At 41.3% G+C, this 20,489-nt stretch overlaps 1 protein-coding gene across 1 annotated transcript in view; it reads right to left on the bottom strand.

Moving 5' to 3' along the window:
• The window catches only part of LOC103768989 (tankyrase-1), a gene marked incomplete at its 5' end in the record, with an annotated part of 23,569 nt that extends 3,083 nt beyond the window's left edge, over positions 1 to 20,486 (bottom strand). Inside the window, 13 exons of the mRNA XM_008936156.1 lie at positions 82 to 268; positions 1,119 to 1,224; positions 2,249 to 2,323; positions 3,693 to 3,790; positions 4,404 to 4,524; positions 7,049 to 7,131; positions 8,004 to 8,241; positions 10,091 to 10,279; positions 12,810 to 12,919; positions 13,200 to 13,419; positions 16,360 to 16,525; positions 17,512 to 17,657; positions 20,424 to 20,486. Of these exons, the coding sequence (XP_008934404.1) occupies positions 82 to 268; positions 1,119 to 1,224; positions 2,249 to 2,323; positions 3,693 to 3,790; positions 4,404 to 4,524; positions 7,049 to 7,131; positions 8,004 to 8,241; positions 10,091 to 10,279; positions 12,810 to 12,919; positions 13,200 to 13,419; positions 16,360 to 16,525; positions 17,512 to 17,657; positions 20,424 to 20,486 (1,802 nt within the window). The remainder of the gene's footprint in view (positions 1 to 81; positions 269 to 1,118; positions 1,225 to 2,248; positions 2,324 to 3,692; positions 3,791 to 4,403; positions 4,525 to 7,048; positions 7,132 to 8,003; positions 8,242 to 10,090; positions 10,280 to 12,809; positions 12,920 to 13,199; positions 13,420 to 16,359; positions 16,526 to 17,511; positions 17,658 to 20,423) is intronic.
• Between the last annotated feature and the right edge of the window lie 3 nt (positions 20,487 to 20,489).

Raw genomic sequence — 20,489 nt, 5'->3', positions numbered from 1 at the left:
TCCCTACAATTCATCCTGTGCCAGGAGGGTAAAAACCAGGATGGCCAGAATTACACACAGGGAACTCTGCTGGACTCCTACCTGTGACAGATGTAACAGGACCTGTCTTTATGTGTGGGACAGCCTGTTCCTCCCCCTATCCCATACACATATTGGTTGCTTTTTGACGAGTTCTCAGCAAAGTAAATTCCAGCTCCAAACATTCCTCCAATGTATGCATGCCTTTCATCAAATCCTTTGTGAATGATAGCATTGATAAAAGGAGACCCTAGAACAGAATGACACCAAACGACATGTTATCCTACATCCTTGTTAAGCTGCACAGGAATACAGGACTTAATGTCAATAGGAGCTCATCTTCCCCACATAGACCATTAAATACCAGAACGTGTGCTCAGTTGGCTGGAAGGGGGTGATCCCCAGCTGGATGCAGCGACGTGTGGGATTTATCTCTCTATACCAAGATCCCACGTGTGACTCATATTTCTTACTCATTCCACAGATCTCATTAAATGGCTTTCCCCCACTCACATTTCAGTGCAATTTAGCCTGTCAATGTACACCACCTTCAGCAGTCAGTGCTGGTTACGATGGGGCAAGATATCAGGACAATCATACCCAAAACCAATTTCCAAAGCAGAATCATAGAAGGATCTAGGGCAGAAGGACCCTCAGGCAACTGTCATTTGCACACACTTCTGGATGCTTCTAGAGAATATCCTGCTGAAACTCATGGTTGGTTTTGATTCCTTTATCCTGATGGTTGCCTGAAGCACCAGGATAAAACGCTTTTACTGTGTGTTGCTCCCCTTTTTCAGAAGATAGCTTGTCTTCCTGACAGCAATGTAACATCCTCCTGGCAGCTTTACTGGAAATGACTAAGATATGGCTTAGCAAAAATCTTTATTTTTCTTAAAAAAAAAATGGTATTTTTAGCTTTTTGAATTGCAGTAACCCCACAGACTGACTCCATCACCCCTATAGCCTTGCATTTTTAGCGTAGAAATGCAATTACTGTACAGGATGGTGACAGAGCAACATTAACATTGCCTGTGGATCCTTGTAAGCTTTTTTATTTGTTTAATACCAGCACATCCAAATAGAGATTGCTTCCTTACCATGAAACAACATGCGCTCATTGTGATGGTTATGATTCTCCTCTGAGACCTCTTTCTGCCTGTGACAGAATCTCTCCCGCAACTTCTTGTTCACAACCTTTTGGATCTGCAGCGGTACAACAGGTTGAACCAAACTTCAGTTGGAATTGAAATGTGATATAGTTTCACAGAGTTTGCATAAATCCAACAGGAAAACTATAAGAACGACACAGAAAGGGTATAAAGAAACCCCATGGCTGTCCTGCGTGCAAGGCTCACCTCTTTCAAACAAGTTGGTAGCCCATACTTAGAGATGGTTAAAAACTGTTGTGAAATTGCAGCCTAAGTTCTTAAGTTTAAAAAAGACTTTCTTATTTCTTCTCTCAGAGTGTTCAATACCACCAGGAGCTACAAACTGTCTGGAACTCCCTCCCTCTCTGCTTTGACCTTCATTGAACACCATGGGCTCGTTTTTTGAAGCTTGCTGTCTGGCTTAGGTTGATTTTTTTTTTATGAAAAGAAACAACATCTGAGGAAAGAAACTAAGAGATGTGCTGTTTAACCTAGGTGAGATACTGTTCTAGTCACATGCTCTAATACCACTGTGGTATCTGTAAAGGACTTCACCTTTGGTTGGGAGTAGGATGGAAGCAGAGTTTGCTTCAGGACGTGTGATCTACTGGGCCAAGTTGCAAAGACTCTACACACGCTCACTTTTCAAACATACATACAGCAGGGGTTTGCTGGAGCTCAGGAGCCATGTTCTGACTTCCTCCATTTCCTCCTCCTCCCCAAAAAGGAACCAGAAAGCATACTTTCCCTCCCAGAGACAAAACTCTTATTTTCTGAGTGTTTACACAAGCCAGGGCTTATAAAAGGTATTTTTCTAGTTGGCAGGGGCAAAGAACAATGTGTCAAGACCCAAAGTAGGAAGACTGAATTTTTTATTAGCAGTCATGTTCATCCTATCCCCCTCCTCAAAAATCTCCTTTAAAAAAGCAAGAAAAGACTACACTGAGGAAAAAATAAATAAATCTCTGCTGCAAAGTCAAATACAGAAGTTACAGAACTCTGATCAGGCTGTGAAACGTGTTAAAGCTCTTCCCCACAACTTATTTTACCACAGGGAACTGAGAGGTTTTGAAACTTACCCTGATGACATTGTACCTGTTGAAGATCCCTCCAGCATTTCCCCCATCCCGATGCTCCCGGATTGTACTTTGCATCTGTGGAAATGAACACAACTGAATGTTCAGCACACAAACCTTGCTGGTGAGCCAAAGTATTCATGCAGTATCTCATCATAGCACTGGCAGCAAGAGACAATCTTGATTGAAAAGTAATTAAAAGGTGTAAAAATCCCAACAACCCCAAACCAATTTCAAAGAGGAACACCCTTATTTCTCAGGCACCCATGTGCTGTTCCACAACAGAGAAGCTGGATGATGCAATTATCCAATCTTGTGATAAATATCTACACAGGAAAATAGAGAATAGTGACATTTGCTATCAAAATTATATCCATGTAGAAAACCTGTTTTGGATTAGAAAAAATCCCAATCTTTGAAAATGAATCTACAAAAAGATATTTTTGAAGTAATAACAAATGTGTTTCTAATGACTACAGTTTGTATTCTTAGTGACAGGTAAATGCTGGCACTGTAAATTTTCCTATGTCATTAGCAGCCCATCAGAATTTCAACAGTTCAATCGTGTCTTTCCCAGAGGTATTTATAACTACAGGAACAACATTTAGTAAGAGCTCAAATAAACATCCTCATTTACTATGACAGACAAGTGACCCTTTCTGTCAGAAAGGTTTATACAAAAGATCTGCACAAACTCAAGTTCATGGAGTTACTAACAAAAAAAATTTCCAGGCTAAATTGGCAGCAATCCTGACTATCTAGACTTTTTAAAAAGACTCCAAATGCTTCTGTGCTACACTGTAGGAACACTATACAAATAGCAAATGCACAGTAAAATGGAGTTTCTTCCAAAAACAACTCTTCAGAAAGTCTCTTTTCTGTTATGAGTTTTCTTACAAAATGGTATCTGCTTGCAGTTTACTTAAATAAAAGAGCATGTGTGTGTGGGAGGCAAAATTACACTCAACTTTCAATTATCCAAGAGCTGTTTATCTGGGTTACAGATTAACTAAGCCACTGAGACAAAAGAAAACAAGCTGGTTCACATGCAGAAACAGCCTGAGCACAGAGAATATCTACAGACTTGCAAAGCCTTAATCCCTTGGTCTTGGCCTTTGATTTCCACAGGTACACCTATCTCTGGAAAGCCGTGGAAACCCCTATGAGATGCTATCCAAAAGAACAAAAAGGCAAAATTGAGATAACACTAAGGAAGCAAACAGGCCACTTCTTAAAAAAAATTGGCAGGACACAGGAAAATCATGTCCATCCTTGCTCTCCATGGAAAGACAAATGAAGAGCTCTAAACTTCATGTCAGATCTATGCAATACAGACACCGAAGCACATTTTATCACTTTCTGAGTGGTTATATGAGCTCTGAGGGGTTATATAAGTGAAAAGAGAAATACACTGTCACTGGAGCATTAAGAAAAGTACTTGCAATACCTCCTCTTCTACAGACTGATACTCCTTATCGTCAGGAGCAAGATCAAGCAGAATGGTACCCTGACTTACGCAGTGGAAAGTCAAATAAGGATTGGTGCCTGCAAAGAGAAGGAATTAAAGGAGTGAAAATCAACAGGAAACAACAATAGCAGCCCTATTTGGAGCTATCAACAGCATTCTTCTTCTCAAATAACCCCAGTACATCAGGAAATGTAAAATAAACACAAGGCAGAAGCACAATCTCAAAAAGATAAAGTGCTTTTGTTAGCAGCAGAGGCTTTAGAAGAGAGAAGGAAAATGCATGTGGGACAAAACTGCATTTTATTGTTTCTGCTGTCAAGAGAAGCATCTGAGAAGTGTGGGGCAGCAAAAAAAACCCTCCATCAGGTCCACCCTTTAGGATACAAAAGGCCTAGGGGTAGAACAAATCAATCCAAAAGCTCCTGCCTGGGTGAAACAAGAGTACCTGGAAATGGGCATGGCCTCCACAGCTGCCTCAGGGGTGTCCATCCTCTGGCAAGGCAAGGGACACCCCGTCCTGTATTTCCTCATTTCTTTACTTGTCACAACCCACCCAGCAACCAGGTCTGCCAGCAAGTAAATTCTCCTGACATCCAGATTCTTTCCAGGGCTGGTGACAATGACAACATTGACAGAAGGTGACTTCTGGAAGCCACTTAGAAGAACCAGTAAACGTGCCATCATATTTACCTTGCTGCCCTCCTAGAAGTCTCTCCACACCTTTTATCAATTTGTGGCGGTGTCCATATGCATTGATCCCAATTTCTTTAAGTTCCTCATGCCCCATGTCTGCCAACACATCCAGGGTTATCTGGAGAGGTGAAAGACCATAAAAAATCACTTGCCAAAGCTGTTCCAATTCCCAAGGCTAAAGACCCATCAGTTCAGAAAATGGAATGCATTCAAGGTGCAACCAAGAGACACATTTTGTGTTTTGCTGCACTTCTAATTGCTGCCACCTTCTGGCAAGCCTCCCCCTGTCACAGGACAGCACCCAGCTGCTCCAGCCTGAAGCTGGGAAAAACCTGTACTTCTCTTACAGCAATTAAAAAGAGATGGTTCTCACAGGAGGTTCTCAAAAACATTTTTATGTAGAAGGAGGATGAATGGAAATGCTGGGACAAATCTGGGAACGTTTTTTAAACGTTCAAAGTTTCACACTGTTGTGTAATTAATTACTTTCAATACAGAAATGAATATCCTGTAAGCTTACTAATAAATGTTAAGTGTGTTTCACATCAATACTATTATGGTGTGTGACATTACTGCATGTATAGATCCCTCTGTGCACTTGCATGTGTGTCAAACCAGTGGGTCAGATATGCTAAGTCATGCTCAACTATGCCACTATTTCTGGAAATAAATGACATTGTGAGGACACATACAACTCTTCATTTGGTTTCAACACATGAATACATCTACAATCACCTGATGAGGTTTTAAGTTTCAAGATCACAGAGATTATTGGTGGAGTCAGAAAGGTCATGTCAAATAAACTTTTTTTTTTAAGAACAGGAGATAAAGGCTAAATAAAGTACAAATTTTTATGACTAAAAAGCAATTATGCACTGGGGTGGTTCTGTGAAAACCAGGAAGATTGAATCTAGAGGAGAAAATGATATAAAATCTACTTTCAAGTTTAGACATTAAATCAGAATGGGAAACTCAGAAAATAATGGGAAATGATTATACTTAAAAGAAGTTGTATTATTAGCACAACTGGACTTGCATTTATGAACTCTGTCCTCCATGAACTGAGTATCTTTAATTCAAAACAAAGCAACTCATGAAAGGAATTAATAGTTACACTGAATATCTGTCCAACTGAGCAGAAAACAACCCTACTGGGATTGCTGTGGAAAAGCCACTGGAAACATTCATCAAGTGCAGTGGAACATTAAAAAAATAAATACAGAAACAGATATTAGAAAGCATCAGGAGAAGGCTAGAGCCAAAGTGAAAAAGTGCACATGAAGGTACTGCAGTGCTTGGAAAAATCAGCTTATATCATTAAGCTTAAGGAAGATGAGCTTTTTTTTCACTAGAAGGAAACTTAGAAGAGGAGCTGAACAGTTTCAGAGTGAGGAATTAATATACAGTGAACCTGATTTGCATTATTATGTCTTCTTAACATGGGAAAGTCTTATAAACAGGTTTGGAGTTAAGGAAGCAAAAGTAGAACAAAACCTGTATTTTTATAGAACAGAACAGGAAGGTGTGAAAAACAATAAAAAAGAAGAAATCTAAGTAAAACATAGGTAGCTTTGAGGTTGATTCATTTCTTAATAGAAACAGTTCTAAATAAAACAGCTTATGCTTCATATAGAAGAGAGGAAAAAAGATTATAGGGCATTTTAACTTTAGGGAGATACCTCCTGTAATGTTTCATGAGAACAGCTGGAACTTTTTCTGTAAGCAACACATTACATTTCAAATGTTTGTCTCCTGACTCCTCATAAAAGATTAGCAGCATAAGCCTGGGAAAAAATAACCATAAAATCCAGTCTCTTCCAATTGTACCTTTTCCTTCCACCACCTTGCCCATGCAAGCAAATAATCCATTTAACTGTAACACATTAAATTTACAAAATTGTGCATAAAAGGAGTCTACTAAGACATTAGATGCAGTTCTGCTCTAAAAAGTAACAGAAGCTTGAAAAACTGTTGCATCAGTTGTATTCTTTTCATATATTGTGAATTATTGATAAATCCACAAAAATAGTGGTTTTTATTTTTGTTTTTGTTTTGTCCCCCCCCCCCCGATTTCATTTGTAACTTGGCAGACCTGCAAAACCCAGCTCATGCTATAGTCCTAACCTACTAAGAAATGTAGTTTCTGCATTCTCTAGGTATGACCATGCCCTGGTAAACTAAATTTTTATTTCAAGTTATAGACAATTGAGCACTTCCTAGATCTGACCAAAGTGTCACACGATGCACTACAGGTGGCAAAAGGTTTAGCTGGATACCAAGACTGCTGAAGGACAAGTGCAGGTGACATTGCAACTTAACTTGGTTATAGCCACCATGCTCAAAGTTCAGGTGATCCAATATAAACTCAGAATAGGAGCCAAAGTGGCAGTCACCATGCATATGTTAGAAAGTGAGAGGAACTGGCTATCTGAATCAGAAAACAAAGTAGATTTTCACAGGTTTCTCAACTTTATTGTGAAGTATCTGGCAACTCATCTGCAGTTCTCTTGGACCTACCTGTTCTTCTGTACATGTGAATTTTTTTACCCCCCTTTTTCAATTAAGGAGTGAAAACATCACTCAAATGTATTAGATTAGTGTATCTTTTAAACATACAAACAGAGATGAGGCCTGTCACTTACCTGTTCTGTCTCAAAGATGTCCCGAAGGTGTTCAAGACCAAGGCTTTTTAGGAACTGGGTGATGTTCATATCAAGACCAGAAACTATAAAAAAAGAAATAAGCCATTATATTCTATGCACCAGAATTTAAAAAAAACCAACCAACAAAAACACATCCCCAAGAGCAAAACCCCCCCACAAAAATGCACTTAAAATATCAAGCAATACCACTTATTCTCTCAAAATTCCACACACTAATTCTTTTTACAGTCAATTTGTCTATGTCTACAATAAGCAACCCACTTCTTCTCATCAGTGTTCCCTGCTCAGAATCAACTGTTGAAAAGCACAAATGTCCCTGCTTATGGCAGAGGGGTTGGAACTGGGTGATCCTTGTGGTCCCTTCCAACCCTGACAGATTCTGATCTGTTTTGGCAGAGGACTTTGGAGCCCTGGTGGCTCGGTGGTTGGACTTGATGATCTTGGAGGTCCCTTCCAACCTAAATGATTCTATGATTCTATGAAATGAAATGGCAAATATAGGCTCATACTGCAAAGAGAAGGAAGGGCAGGGTGGGTGTATTTTTTCCATGTAATCATGTAGGTGCTGACATAAAGCATGTGTTCCAGATACTGATCAAAAGGTTTAAAAAGCTGTAGCAAAATCCCCCAGCCCTCACACTCATAGTACCTTCACTGAAACAATTCTCATTGCATTTTCTGTATAAAATCAAGCATGAGCACCTGGATATCCAGCCAGAACCAATTACTGATAGCAAACATAGATGATCAGTCAAAAATGCTCCTGGCAGAGCATGCAAAACCAGAGCATGCATCAGACACTCAAGATGCCTATAACAGTTCAAGCTGTACAATATTTTCTGGCTAGTGAAATTCTTTTCAGATAAGCAAAGCCTACTGTGATACTGAGCTACTGTACTTCTGGCAATGTAAACTTGTCCAGCAGCAAATGCACCTTCTCCTTCCTTCCTTTCAGTTCCTGCTGCTCCATCACCAGCATTTGATGCCCCTCCTACAGCCAGTTCTGCCAGTGGCCCAGTGAGGTTATCTATACTGCTGGCAGCAGAGAGGCAGGATGGTGTAGATGCTGGTGAGATCAGGGAAGCACTAACAACAGTAGCTTGAGGCTTAAAGCATGTGGGCAAAGCTTCTGGGGGCATGGCGTCTATCAGCAAAGCTCGGATATCATCTGCCTGAAAAACAGAAAGAACATTCAAATGAGGTTCTATTATCACAAATCACTGATTATAATTGAAATCAATGAAACGTATTCTCCTACAGCCAGTTCTGCCAGTGGCCCAGTGAGGTTATCTATACTGCTGGCAGCAGAGAGGCAGGATGGTGTAGATGCTGGTGAGATCAGGGAAGCACTAACAACAGTAGCTTGAGGCTTAAAGCATGTGGGCAAAGCTTCTGGGGGCATGGCGTCTATCAGCAAAGCTCGGATATCATCTGCCTGAAAAACAGAAAGAACATTCAAATGAGGTTCTAATCACTGATTATAATTGAAATCAATTAAACGTATTTGAATTTGTTTGAAGTGATTGTTCTGCTTCCCCCATGAGAAAGAAAACTGCTAACTTTTGTACCACAGGAATTCATGGTTGCAAGAAAATTCTGACTCACTGTTCAGACATCAGTGATTCAGGTTCTCTCCATTTCTAAAGGTATGCAAGAAGGTACATCTAATTCCCCTGCTGGCAGAATTACTTTATCAGTGTTAAAACCAGGAAAAGCAATGCAGCAGCTTTATTTGAAAACCTTCACAACCTAGGCAATGACATCTCATAATTTCTCTGTCACATCCAACTTCTGGTGAAGTAACTTGCACCAGAGCAAGGTTTCTATGGAGACACTACCACTGCCTTTGTTATAATCACATCTTATAGTGTTAGAATAGGAAAAAAAATAAAAAGACAGGAGCTATGGAGACACTACCACTGCCTTTGTTATAATCACATCTTATAGTGTTAGAATAGGAAAAAAAAAACCCAAACAAACCAGGAGCTACAGAAGTACAAATTTAGCTAACAACTGGATTTAGCCTTTGTTGACTAAATTAAGTATGACCCTCATCTTCAAGAATTTCCTCCTTGTGTTTTTTACTTGTAGAATATGATTAAGACATCCTTATTTCCCCCCCAGAGAAATCAATTTTTTTTGTATCTCTCATTACAAAGCAAGTTTTCTAGAGCTCACGTTATTCTGGAGAATATTTACCCTCATCTTCAAGAATTTCCTCCTTGTGTTTTTTACTTGTAGAATATGATTAAGACATCCTTATCTCCCCCCCAGAGAAATCAAATAATTTTTTTTGTATCCCTCATTACAAAGGAAGTTTTCTAGAGCTCACGTTATTCTGAAGAATATTTACTGAACTCTCCATAAATCAATCAACAGCCTTAAAAGATACTTCCACTATAACCAGACACAGCAGCCAATTTGCTTACACTATCTATTCCAACAAGACTGGTTAACCTGGGACATACATGTTCATGTCACCTTATCAGGCTTTTTAACCAGCCACTGCTAAAAAAAAAGTTTCAGGATGCCAGTTTCAGAAAAAGTTTGATAGCCACCTGCAATTCTTAGAAGGTTGTTTTGGAGTTAGACAAAAAAAGATCTGAGGTAATATGCAGGTGCTGAGCACAATCATGCTTAAAAAGTTCCCATTCCTCTAAAGGCTCGGCTGATTTTTCTCCTAGGTTCAAAGAAATAGTCACCAACCATACACAGATTGACCATCACTGGGGACATTTCAGGTAAGTTATTTCCAGCAATAAGATGACTGATCCCAGGAATGAATCTTAAAACAGATGCAAACCTTAGATCATGAGGCATGTTAGGATCTCAGTCAAAGGAGAAAGCCTGGTCCTACAGATAAAAGGTCACACTCAGACACCCTGGAAGATGCTCATCTCACTCTACCCCACCACAGCGACAGCTGAGGATCACTGAAGCCATGGAGCCACAGAAATCCATTTAATGTGCAGAGCAAATCCTCCAGAGCAATCTGTGGCTGACACGCTAACATGAACTTACTGTTGCCAGGTCTAGTGGTGTCTGACCCTCTTGATTCTTCATGGTTGGATCTGCTCCATGAGCTAAGAGCAGAGCACAGAGCTGTGTCCTTCCTTTCTGTGCAGCCTCGTGCAGTGGTGTGAAGGCCCATTTATCTGTTGCATTTACACATGTATTGTACTTGATCAACAGCGCTGCGATATCCACGTGCTGGAAAACACAACATCACCTTAATCAACCTGACACTGCTAAAACACTTATTTCCATTTTCATGCTGGAGGTAATGGTGCTTAGAGACTCCTATTTCTTTTTCCTTTAACTCACTTCTCTGTCTCCTGTGTCTGTGTAGCACCTCTGCAGGTACCACGTTATACTGCAGCTCCACCATCACCTGGATCTGTGCACTACCAGATCATCCACCAGCATGTGTAATTGGGATCAGGCACAGAGTTCCATTTCTGCCAAAACACCCTAAATACACAGCATGAAGTTTCTGTCAGCTGCAGAAGAAGGTATGATACTTAATCCAGCGTATAACTAAGAGTTAACTCTCAAAAATATCTGTGAACAACTCTGAACTGGCAACACAGATATACAGGCCTGCAACATTTGTGATACCCTACTAAAAGCAATAGAGATCAGTGTGTTGTACTGCTGAGCCACCACTTAAATATCTGTGCACAAGAGTCTTCATTATACTTTATTTCTTCCTGGCAATTTCTTGCAAGGCTTTGAACCCATCTGTGGCTGCACAAATTTGTTCTTTCTCCAGTCGTAATTTAGGAGAGAACTGTAATTGGTAAAATGCATTATGAGTGTCATAAAGGACAACTATTTTAGATTGGCTATAAAAGTAATGATCTTATAACCCTACACTTCTATCCTATCACATCCATGACATCTCCCAAGTTAAAGTAAGAGAACATAAAACCAGGAAATAAAATTTTTGGCTGCCTCTGACCGGTAAAATTACTTGTGCAATACAGCCAAGAAATAAAAACACAGGCAGTCAAAATGAGCAGGTAGGAGAATGAAACACTGAAATTGTAAGCAGACACACAGAGACTTGTCAATTGATTTCATTTTTCCTCTTGGTAGTAATTACAGTGACTGTCTTGTAAAAAGGACTTGCTCTCTGAATATGCATGGTTTGAAAAGTCTGCTGACCTTATTTTCCCTTTCTGCCCAACTTTTAAAGCAATTGTGGCTCCTGTGATTTTTCTGCCATGTGAAACCCTACTGAGGGACATGCATCAACTGCTGGGTGGGAGAAGTGAAGATAACTTTATAAGGGAAAGGTTCAGCCTGTGAAACTTGCCAGCTATGAGCTTGTGAAGCCAGTACTCATCTCCACCTTCCATCACAGAGGTCTGGATGGGCTGATGACAGCTCAGAGAGCAGTCTGGGCTGCCACAGGAAAGGTATACAGCAATTCTTAACTACATAGGCTGATGGAAAAGCACCAAACACTGCCTTGTTAACTTCTTCTAGAGAAAGGCAACCACATCAGATTGGCATCATGATTTTTAGTAGTGATTCCCAGCTTGAAACCATCTCCAACATTTCCCTGTGCCAGTAAGGAATGCTTTGCCTTAACAGAGGATGTGTTTTGGTGTCCCATGCTTGAAAAGGAAGAATGCAATTTTTTCAACAGAATATATCTCTAGATCTAAGTAATGGCCTTGGAATTTAATACTTATGGCAGATGCTGATGAACAGTATTCTTTGGTATTAGGACCCTCTATCATAGAAGAATTCTGTGTTGCATTTCTAAACCTTCAGCAAGATTTGGAACTTCTCTGCTCTTTAGGACACTGGGATCCCAGACCAGTGTAGCAACTGGGTGAGCATCATTGAAGTGCTTTCCTTAAGAACAAGGTCAATACTGCACTTTCTGTTTTATTTGGCTCTCAAATGAAAGCAGTCATGGTTCTGTTATGATCATCTCTCCCAGATTTTGCTGCTCTTGTGGCCAGGGCCAGGTAGAAACAGACAAAGCGTATCACAAGGCTTATCAAAAACACCACTTGAACTTCATGTCCTCTGTCTGACCATAAGAACAAGAGCTGGGAGCTTCTCAAGCATTGTCATTGCACATTATTTGCAAGAGATTTCTTTCTCATCTCATCCACAATTAATAGCTCCTTATAAGCAATCTATCAGACATCTGTGCAACTGGTATACACTCAGATGATTCCTTCTGTATGGAGGAAGGAGGGCCTGCCTCCTCCAGAGAGGTTTGAATCAGCCACTGCAGTAGACAGCTTGCCCAGAATGACATCCGAACTACAAATTCAGTAGCCCTTCAATGCTGTAGCTTTAGTCCCCAGAGATTAGCTGTGACAGACCTCCACTTCCCTGTCACCACCTACACACGATCCCTTGGTACTGTTCTCTTCCTTCCACCCGAGTCTTTCAGCAACAAAGTCTTTTCTGTTTCAACAGTCACCCCAAATTTACCAATGTACAATGCTGTGCATTTTCTTCCCTGCATAAAAGCTATGTTCTAGTGATCTTTCCAAACTACAGCCTTTTAAATGCTACAGCACACCTGAATCTGTGTCATCTTTAGATATGTGGACTGCAAATAGGACTCACAACAGAAACTTAGCCCAAACAAGTACTTAATGTCATCAAAACCTGAACTATGTTCACACCAAGAGGGCTGCAAATTACTGGCTTTGGATAGGACTTTAAGGAGCTCCTTGATGATACTCATGGCCAGAATACCTGCACCTACCCCATAGGATGCTGCATTGTGCAGAGGGATTAATCCTCCTTTGTCCTGGGCATTAACATCAGCACCATGCTCAAGGAGGTATTCAGCTACTTCCAAATTGTTGTAACCAGCTGTAAAAAAGGCACAGAAAAAAAACAATCAGGTATTAGGAAAGGTTAACTGAAGAAAAAATATCAGACATAAAATCTAAAGCAATTTTTTGACTGCAGAAGCTCCTCTTTCATAAAAATTGTATTACCTCCTGAAATACTGCTGCAGTAGTTAACAACTCGCTGTTGGAGGACAATTCTCTGTGAAACTCCTATTATACAAGTCTTACTGGTTTTGGTGATTAATTTCTGTAGCCCTATCATAAGCATACAAGCCTTCAAAACAAGGTGAGTTACCCACCTGCAAGATGTAGCGGTGTTGAATTTCTTCCCTGGGTGTCTCTGCAATTGATATTTTCTTGGGTACATAGCTTCTGCACTCGTGCCAGGCACCCCTTCTTGGCAGCATCTAGCAAGGCAGCATCTCCTCGTAGTAAGTCCTGGATATCTGTGTCTCCTTCTTTCACCAAATCTAGAGGAGTGTTCCCATCTCGGTTCTTTTTTGTTGGATCAGCTCCATGCTGCAAAGGGCAAAGTGAAATGCTGCTGTCACAACCACAGGCAGAGCAGTGCACGTAAGCCTGTCGCTATTTTGTGGCAGAAGACAGGAGGCAGGGGATGTTGCTGACCTGCCATTAGGAAGCAACCACTGCATAAATCTGTAGGTGCAATGGAACAAATCCAAGACCTGAGGCCTAAAGCACTAGTCTGCAACACAGCTGTGTCAATGTCAACTCCACAGGCAAGAATGGCAGCTCTCTCTGAGAGCTATTGCTGCTCTACTTGCAGCTGAGGAAGGTTCAGGAACATATCCTGCAAGCAGCAGTGTCCACCCTACTGTCCCAGCGGCTGCTAAAGGAAAGCCAACTGCAAATACCTTGCTGGTCAATCCTTCCCTTCTCCTCCAAGCTGCTTGGCAGAGGTGTTTCCTCAGCACACCTTTCTGAGCTAGTGAAGCCAGGCCCCGAGTTTCATTAAGTGCCACCCATCTATTGAAAGGTGCTTGTTTCAGAAGGGAACAAGAAAAACACTAATTTTTACACTTTCCAATAGACAACAGATAGATCTATCTAGACAGATAACGTAACTAGCAGACATCTTCAGCAGTTTGCAGGTCCTGGAGAACAGTGAAGAAAACATTTTGTTGGGAAAGCTGAGGAAGTGGATTTGGATAACTGCTGGAGTGTATCTGTGCTGGTAAAACATGCAGATAAGCCCGTGATAAGAACAGAGGACCAGGGCATGGGGCAACGAGAGGAACATCCATCTACACACAGCATATGGTGTGAGTCATGTCCACGCACAGTTCTGTGGGAGGACAGCTCCTTCCCTGATCAATCTCAGCAGCAGTGGGGAAAAAAACCAAGACAGATAAGGCAGAGGCAGCTGCTGGGACTCCAGTTCTCTGGCTGGCCCCTTCAGAATAATCACAGTGGTTCGACCCCTGCCAGAAAGTCCACCTTACCATTATTCACTGGAGATGCCAGCAAAGCTGTGTTAGGCTGAGCCACAGGGAATGAGCCAGTGATAGGCAGAGCAGAAGGAATTAACTGCTTTATATTTGGAGGCAGCACATCAATGCTCAGGGTATGAAGGGTAGACAGTGAGAGACAGAAAGGGACAGAGCACTGGTTACAGAGAACCATCTCCACAGCTGTGGTGCTTTTGGGAAGAGAGCATTCTTTGCACAAAGCTTTTTAAGCTGCAATGACTTCTCCAAGGTATGAACTTAGATCCCTTAATTTAAAACTCATCAAAATTGGAACTGTTCAAACACTATGCAGAATAAATACCTAAAAGAAGAGGCAGTGTCTTCTGAGACCCCTTCAAAGGCATAGAAAAAAACCAAGGTGGCCATTTTCAAGAAAGGCAATGAAAAAAGGAAGTCTCTCAAAAAATGCCTGAATGTTTGTATTTCCTTCTTCAAGCAGAACAGGACAAAAAGAGCCCAAGTCAGGAGGAGTGAAGCTCAACATCCATAACTCAGAAACTGCCAGCTGGCATAAGAGACACAGCAGGAGAAGCCCTGAGCAAACTGCACTGTGAGCACATATCCACGGACACTCAGAGCCTTCACAAACTTGTGTCACCTTAAGGGCATATTTAGCTTTTGTGCAAAAGTGATTTAAAAAAAAAAAAGATTTCAGCACCTTCTATTTTCTGGTGTACACCCATTCAGGATCCTCTGAAGACAAAAAATTGCTACATTCCCAGTGGAATGATCAGAAAACTCCAGAGATCTCTAGTGTCTTCTAGAGCTTGAGTTAACACGTGTACTTAGGTGTTACCACCAGGGCCATCACCATGCCTTCTCCACAGATATCTCTGAATACCTCCTGGTTTCTACTGCAGATGTGTTTCAAATCTGTCTGCTACCTGCTCTGAAGGCTTTTTTTGTAATTAAAATAATTAATTTGGTAATTAAAAATAATTAATGAGACAGGAGGGAAATAGTAGGACTTTGTACATACAGAAGTGAATGAGGAAGAGACTTACCATTTAAGACTATCAAAATTCTGACCTATTCCTATTTTAAATGCTGTGCTTCAGAAGGACATGAAGTAGGCAAGGCTAAAACAGGAAATAGAACTGGCAAGAAATTCTACTCTAGCATCTTCTTTTATCCTCCCGTGGCAGGTTATGACCTTATGCTAAGGAATCTCTCAAACTCATGCTTCTCACTGGAAGCATGCTGGCATTACCTCATGCTTTTTACAGGTTCTCCCACTAATTATAATGAATATTTATTCCATGGCATAGTAATACTCATTTCCTCCAGGAGCTTGATAAATTATACATTAACATAACAGTTTTAAATTTCTCACATGCCAGACACCATTTAGGACAAACCTTTAGTTATTTCTTTGTAACATGCTTTTGTGTAAGCAGTTACAAAGGTTTGTTTAACTGCAGTAACTGCTCCAGAAAGGGATGAATAGGAAAAGGTGATTTTTTTTTTGGTATTTTAACTTGGTATTTAGTTAACATCTAACACCTGCTGATCAGTTTTTCATTACTTGCTTAAGAGCCTTTATCTTCCTTCAAAGTCTTGCTTTCCAAAGTTTCTTTCTGCAATAATGATGAGCAGTTTATGGTTCCTCCCCACTCCAGAGATCTAAGCGCTGAGCCTTTCTAACCATGTGGGCAGCATAAAGATTATTTTATTATTATTCCATTGTTGTAGAGCATAGAACACAGTTTCAGCAATTTTTTCCAGTTTGAGTTTCTTGTCTGACTTCTCTAATAGTATTAATACATGTATTAGAAAAACTAACTATACTGATGATTCTTTGTAAGTGAACTGACATTACATAAGAAACCATCTGACAATTGTAAGATGAAAACAAAGACGTCACAAAGATCTCACCGAATGCATCATTACCTTTGCATTAACTGATTAACCTTCAGCAAAACCAAACATACATACATTAAAAGACATCTGAGAACTCCAGATCACATACTTTTAAAAGCAGCTTGCAGATTTCGTATTTTCCTTTCGCTGCTGCTTCGTGCAGAGGAGTGAATTTCCACAGGTCTGCCACGTTGACAGAAGCACCGTGCCTCACCAAGAGTTCAGCCACTTCATAGTGTCCATAAGAACAGGCATTGTGCAGGGGTACCAAGCCACTGATCAAAGAGAAATCATTAATAGCTACAGAGAACAAAATCCAACATGCAATCATACAGTTCCAGTAGATAGAACTCCCACTTCCACCTGGTATTACTGGCGCTTTCCACTTGTGATGGTTTTGTTTCCCTGCTATTAGAACATCATTACCCTCCTTCAGTTCTTATCCACAGGGCTTTCAAATACTTTGGTAAGCACCAATGTTAGTACTTCCACAAGCAAGTAACTTCATTGCTGTTAACAATAGTCAAAAAAAAATAAATTGCAAGAATCATGGATGTTCTGACTTTGGAGATTTGAACCTAAATTTCAGAAAAGGTCTAACACCATAGAACAGGTTTGAGGTACAGATATCAGTAGGCACTGCACACCTGACAGACACAGAAAGATGCTCAAACATTTCTTTCAGGGAGATTCCAAAAATCCAGTTTGGTTTTAGCACTGGAAATTAATTATCCCCAACCCTGAACCAACATATTGGAATGAAAGATCAAACATAATCATGTTACTCTACATGACTGTTTTACAAATGATGCAAAAACCTGTAAATGGTTTGTATCATTTACTGAATAGATAACTAACTTAATAATAAAAGCTAACTAAGAGAATTAGAAAAATTACCAGAGATAGCCCTCCTATTTTACTCCATGAAATTCAAAACTGATTTTAGATCCTTTGAAATAACCTAAAGGCTGTTCTTAAGCACAACAAAGCTTCAAAAATAGGCAAAAGGGGGAACAGAAAGGTCATGTATTACAGTGCCAGATATGTACTTGACAAGGGCTTTGCCAGAAAGCTAAGCATGCCTTAGCAGTCTATACATCTCCCTACAGTAATGACAGGAACAATGCAGAACAAGAAGAAAGAGAAAAATTATCAGTAGAAAATCACGATGGTTACTGACACTGGCAGCAAAATTAATAGAGAGGGGTGGAAGTCTCACACTAACAGAAACCAGCAGAGCATATCACAGAATGACACCTACCCTTTATCTTTGGCATGCACATCTGCCCCATGGTGCAAGAGATACTCCACCACCGAGACACGGTTATAGCCTGCAGCAAAGTGCAGTGGCGTTGAATGACGGCCTTCCAGGTCTCTACAATTCACATTCTGAGGGCTGCAGAGTTGCTGCAAAGCCAAAAGAAGAACCCAAAATCTAATACAGAACTAAAGCAAACAAATAACCCCCCCCGACCCGAACAAAAACTACTCAAAATCTGAAAGAAAAACCCCAAACTACCACCCCAACACAAAACTAAATTAATTTATTTCTACATAATAATTTTTAGAAGTTAGGTTCCAGAAGTTATCAGCAGTCCTGGCTAACTGGGGAGGTCCCACTCAATTTGATGCTACCAAATGTGATGCCCATCTATGGAAAGGGCTGAAAGAAGGGTCTGGGGAACTACAAGCCTGTCAGTCTGACCTCGGTGCTAGGGAAGGTTATGGAGCAAATCATCTTTCATGCCACCACATGGCACATACAGGACAACCAAAGGTTCAAGCCCAGTCAGCATTTATGAAAGGCAGGTTCTTGTTGACTAACCTCATCTCCTTCTACGACAAGGTGACCTGGTTAGTGCACAAGGAAAAGGCTGTGGATGTAGTTTACCTGGACTTTGGTAAAGCCTCTGGCACTGTATCCCACAGCATTCTCCTGGAGAAACTGGCTGCTCATGGATTGGACAGGTGTACTCTTTGCTGGGAAAAAATTGCCTGGATGTCCAGGCCCAAAGAATGATGGTGAACAGAGTTAAATTCAGTTGGCTGCTGGCCACAAGTGGTATTATTCCCCAGGATCAGTTTTGGGGCCAGTGCTGTATCTGTATCAGTGATCTGGAAGAGGGGATGGAGGGCACCCTCTGTGAGCCTGTAGAAGACACCAACCTGGGCGGTAATAAAGCGTAGATAAGCTTGAGGGTAGGAAGGCTCTGCAGAGGGATCTGGACAAGTTGGATTGATGGGCTGAGGTCAATTGTATGAGGTTTAACAAGGCCAAGGGCTGGGTCCTGCAATTCAGTCACAGCAAACCCATGCAACACTACAGGCTGGGGGAAAAGTAGCTGGAAAGCTGCCCAGAGGAAGTGGACCAGGGGGTGTTGACTGACGGCTGCCTCGATATGAGCCAGCAGTGTGCCCAGGTGGCCAAGGATGCCAACAGCATCCTGGCTTGGATCAAAGACAGTGCATCCAGCAGGAGAAGGGCAGTGACCACCCCCTGTACTCAGCGCTGGGGGGGCCACACCTCAAATACAGTGTTCAGTTTTGGGCCCCTCACTACAAGAAAGACATTGAGGTGGTGGAGTGTGTCCAAAGAGCTACAAAGCTGGTGACGGGTCTAGAACACAGGTCTTAGGAAGAGCAGCTGAGGGAACTGGGGTTGTTTATCGTGGAGGAAAGGAGTCTGAGGGGAGACCTTATCACACTCTGCAACTACCTGAAAGGAGACTGTAGCAGGGTGGGGGGGTTGGTCTCTTCTCACTAGTACTAAGGGATAGGACAAGAAGAAATGTCCTCATGTTGTGCCAGGGGAGGTTTAAGTTGCAGATCAGGAAAAACTTCTTCACCAAAAGGGTTGTCAAGCATTGGAACAGGCTGCCCAGGTAAGTGGTGGAGTCACCATCCCTGAAGGTCTTTAACAGATGTATAGATGAGGTGCTTAGGGACGTGGTTTAGTGGTGGGCTGGGCAGAGTTAGGCTAATAGTTGGACTCAGTGATTGTAAAGGTTTTTTCCAACCAAAACAATTCTATGAAATTTCGTCCCACTTAGACAAAGTTAAAAAAAATAGTTGCTCTAAATTTATGACTGGAAGTACTTCTGTAACATCAAGACTTAGATGGAAGCAGTATGAAGTCATTCCTAATGTATTAGAAGGAGTGAGCCTCTAAATCATCAAGCACCAACCAAGGTGCCTTGATTCAAGGCCATGTAGCTTTCTCCAGATATGTTACCATTTCCAGCTTATGCTGTTTTCAGAACTCTAGAAATATTGAGCTTGGCAGTCAGAAGGAGCTGTTGGTGTACAAAAGTGCTACTGTTTGAATATTAATATGTATCATATTGAAGTTGAAGGTAAGAATGCATGCAGAACACTCTGCTGAAAGGCTGTTTTGCCCACAGACCAACTAGGAAAGACAAGAACAAAACTTTCTCTGATGCTGGGATTCCATGGCCTGACCATTCACCTTCAGATTAAGGGTGGCTTAAAATGTGAAGTCTGCAACCTGGTAACACTTCCATTTGCTTGCCTCCTGAGGAGACTGAGAGGAGACCTTATTGCTCTCTATGGCTACCTAAAAGGAGGTTGTAGTGAGGCTGCTGTTGGTCTCTTCTCTGAACTTACTAATGATAGGACAAGAGGAAATGGCCTCAAGTTGCACCAGGGAGGTTTAGATTGGATATTAGGGAGAATTTCATTACTGAGAGAGTGGTCAGGCCCTGGAATGAGCTGCCTAGGGAGGTGGTGGACCCATCATCCCTGAAGGTGTTAAAAAAACTAGCAAATGTAGCACTTGAGGCTATGGTCTAGTAGTTAGGGAGACACAGGGATGAAGGTTGGACTGATGATCCTAGAGGTCCTTTCCAACCACAGTGATTCTATGACTTGATTCTATGATTGAATCATGCACATGAGGGTTGTTTCTACTAAAATGTCATTCTGAGGATCACATGGTCCACTTTGAAGAATTACAGCTGCATCTGCAACATTCCATCCGAGTCCATCGAAGACATGACTGTGTGAAGGACCGGGAGAAGGAACAACTAAAAACTCAAGAGAAACACTTCAGCACATCTTAATGCACTACTTTTGGGGGGAAAAAAACCCCAACCTACAAGGTTTTCCATGCCATTTTTTATGATTTATCATCCACTGGGAATTGCTCAAACCTACCTTCACAGTTTCCAAGTCTCCAGCTTTGGATGCTTCTAATAACCGATAATCCACATCAGATGTCCG

Source organism: Merops nubicus, unplaced genomic scaffold (genome assembly GCF_000691845.1).
Source record: "Merops nubicus isolate BGI_N331 unplaced genomic scaffold, ASM69184v1 scaffold13852, whole genome shotgun sequence".
In the NCBI taxonomy this organism is placed as follows: domain Eukaryota; kingdom Metazoa; phylum Chordata; class Aves; order Coraciiformes; family Meropidae; genus Merops; species Merops nubicus.
This window is presented reverse-complemented; position numbering and strand designations above follow the sequence as displayed.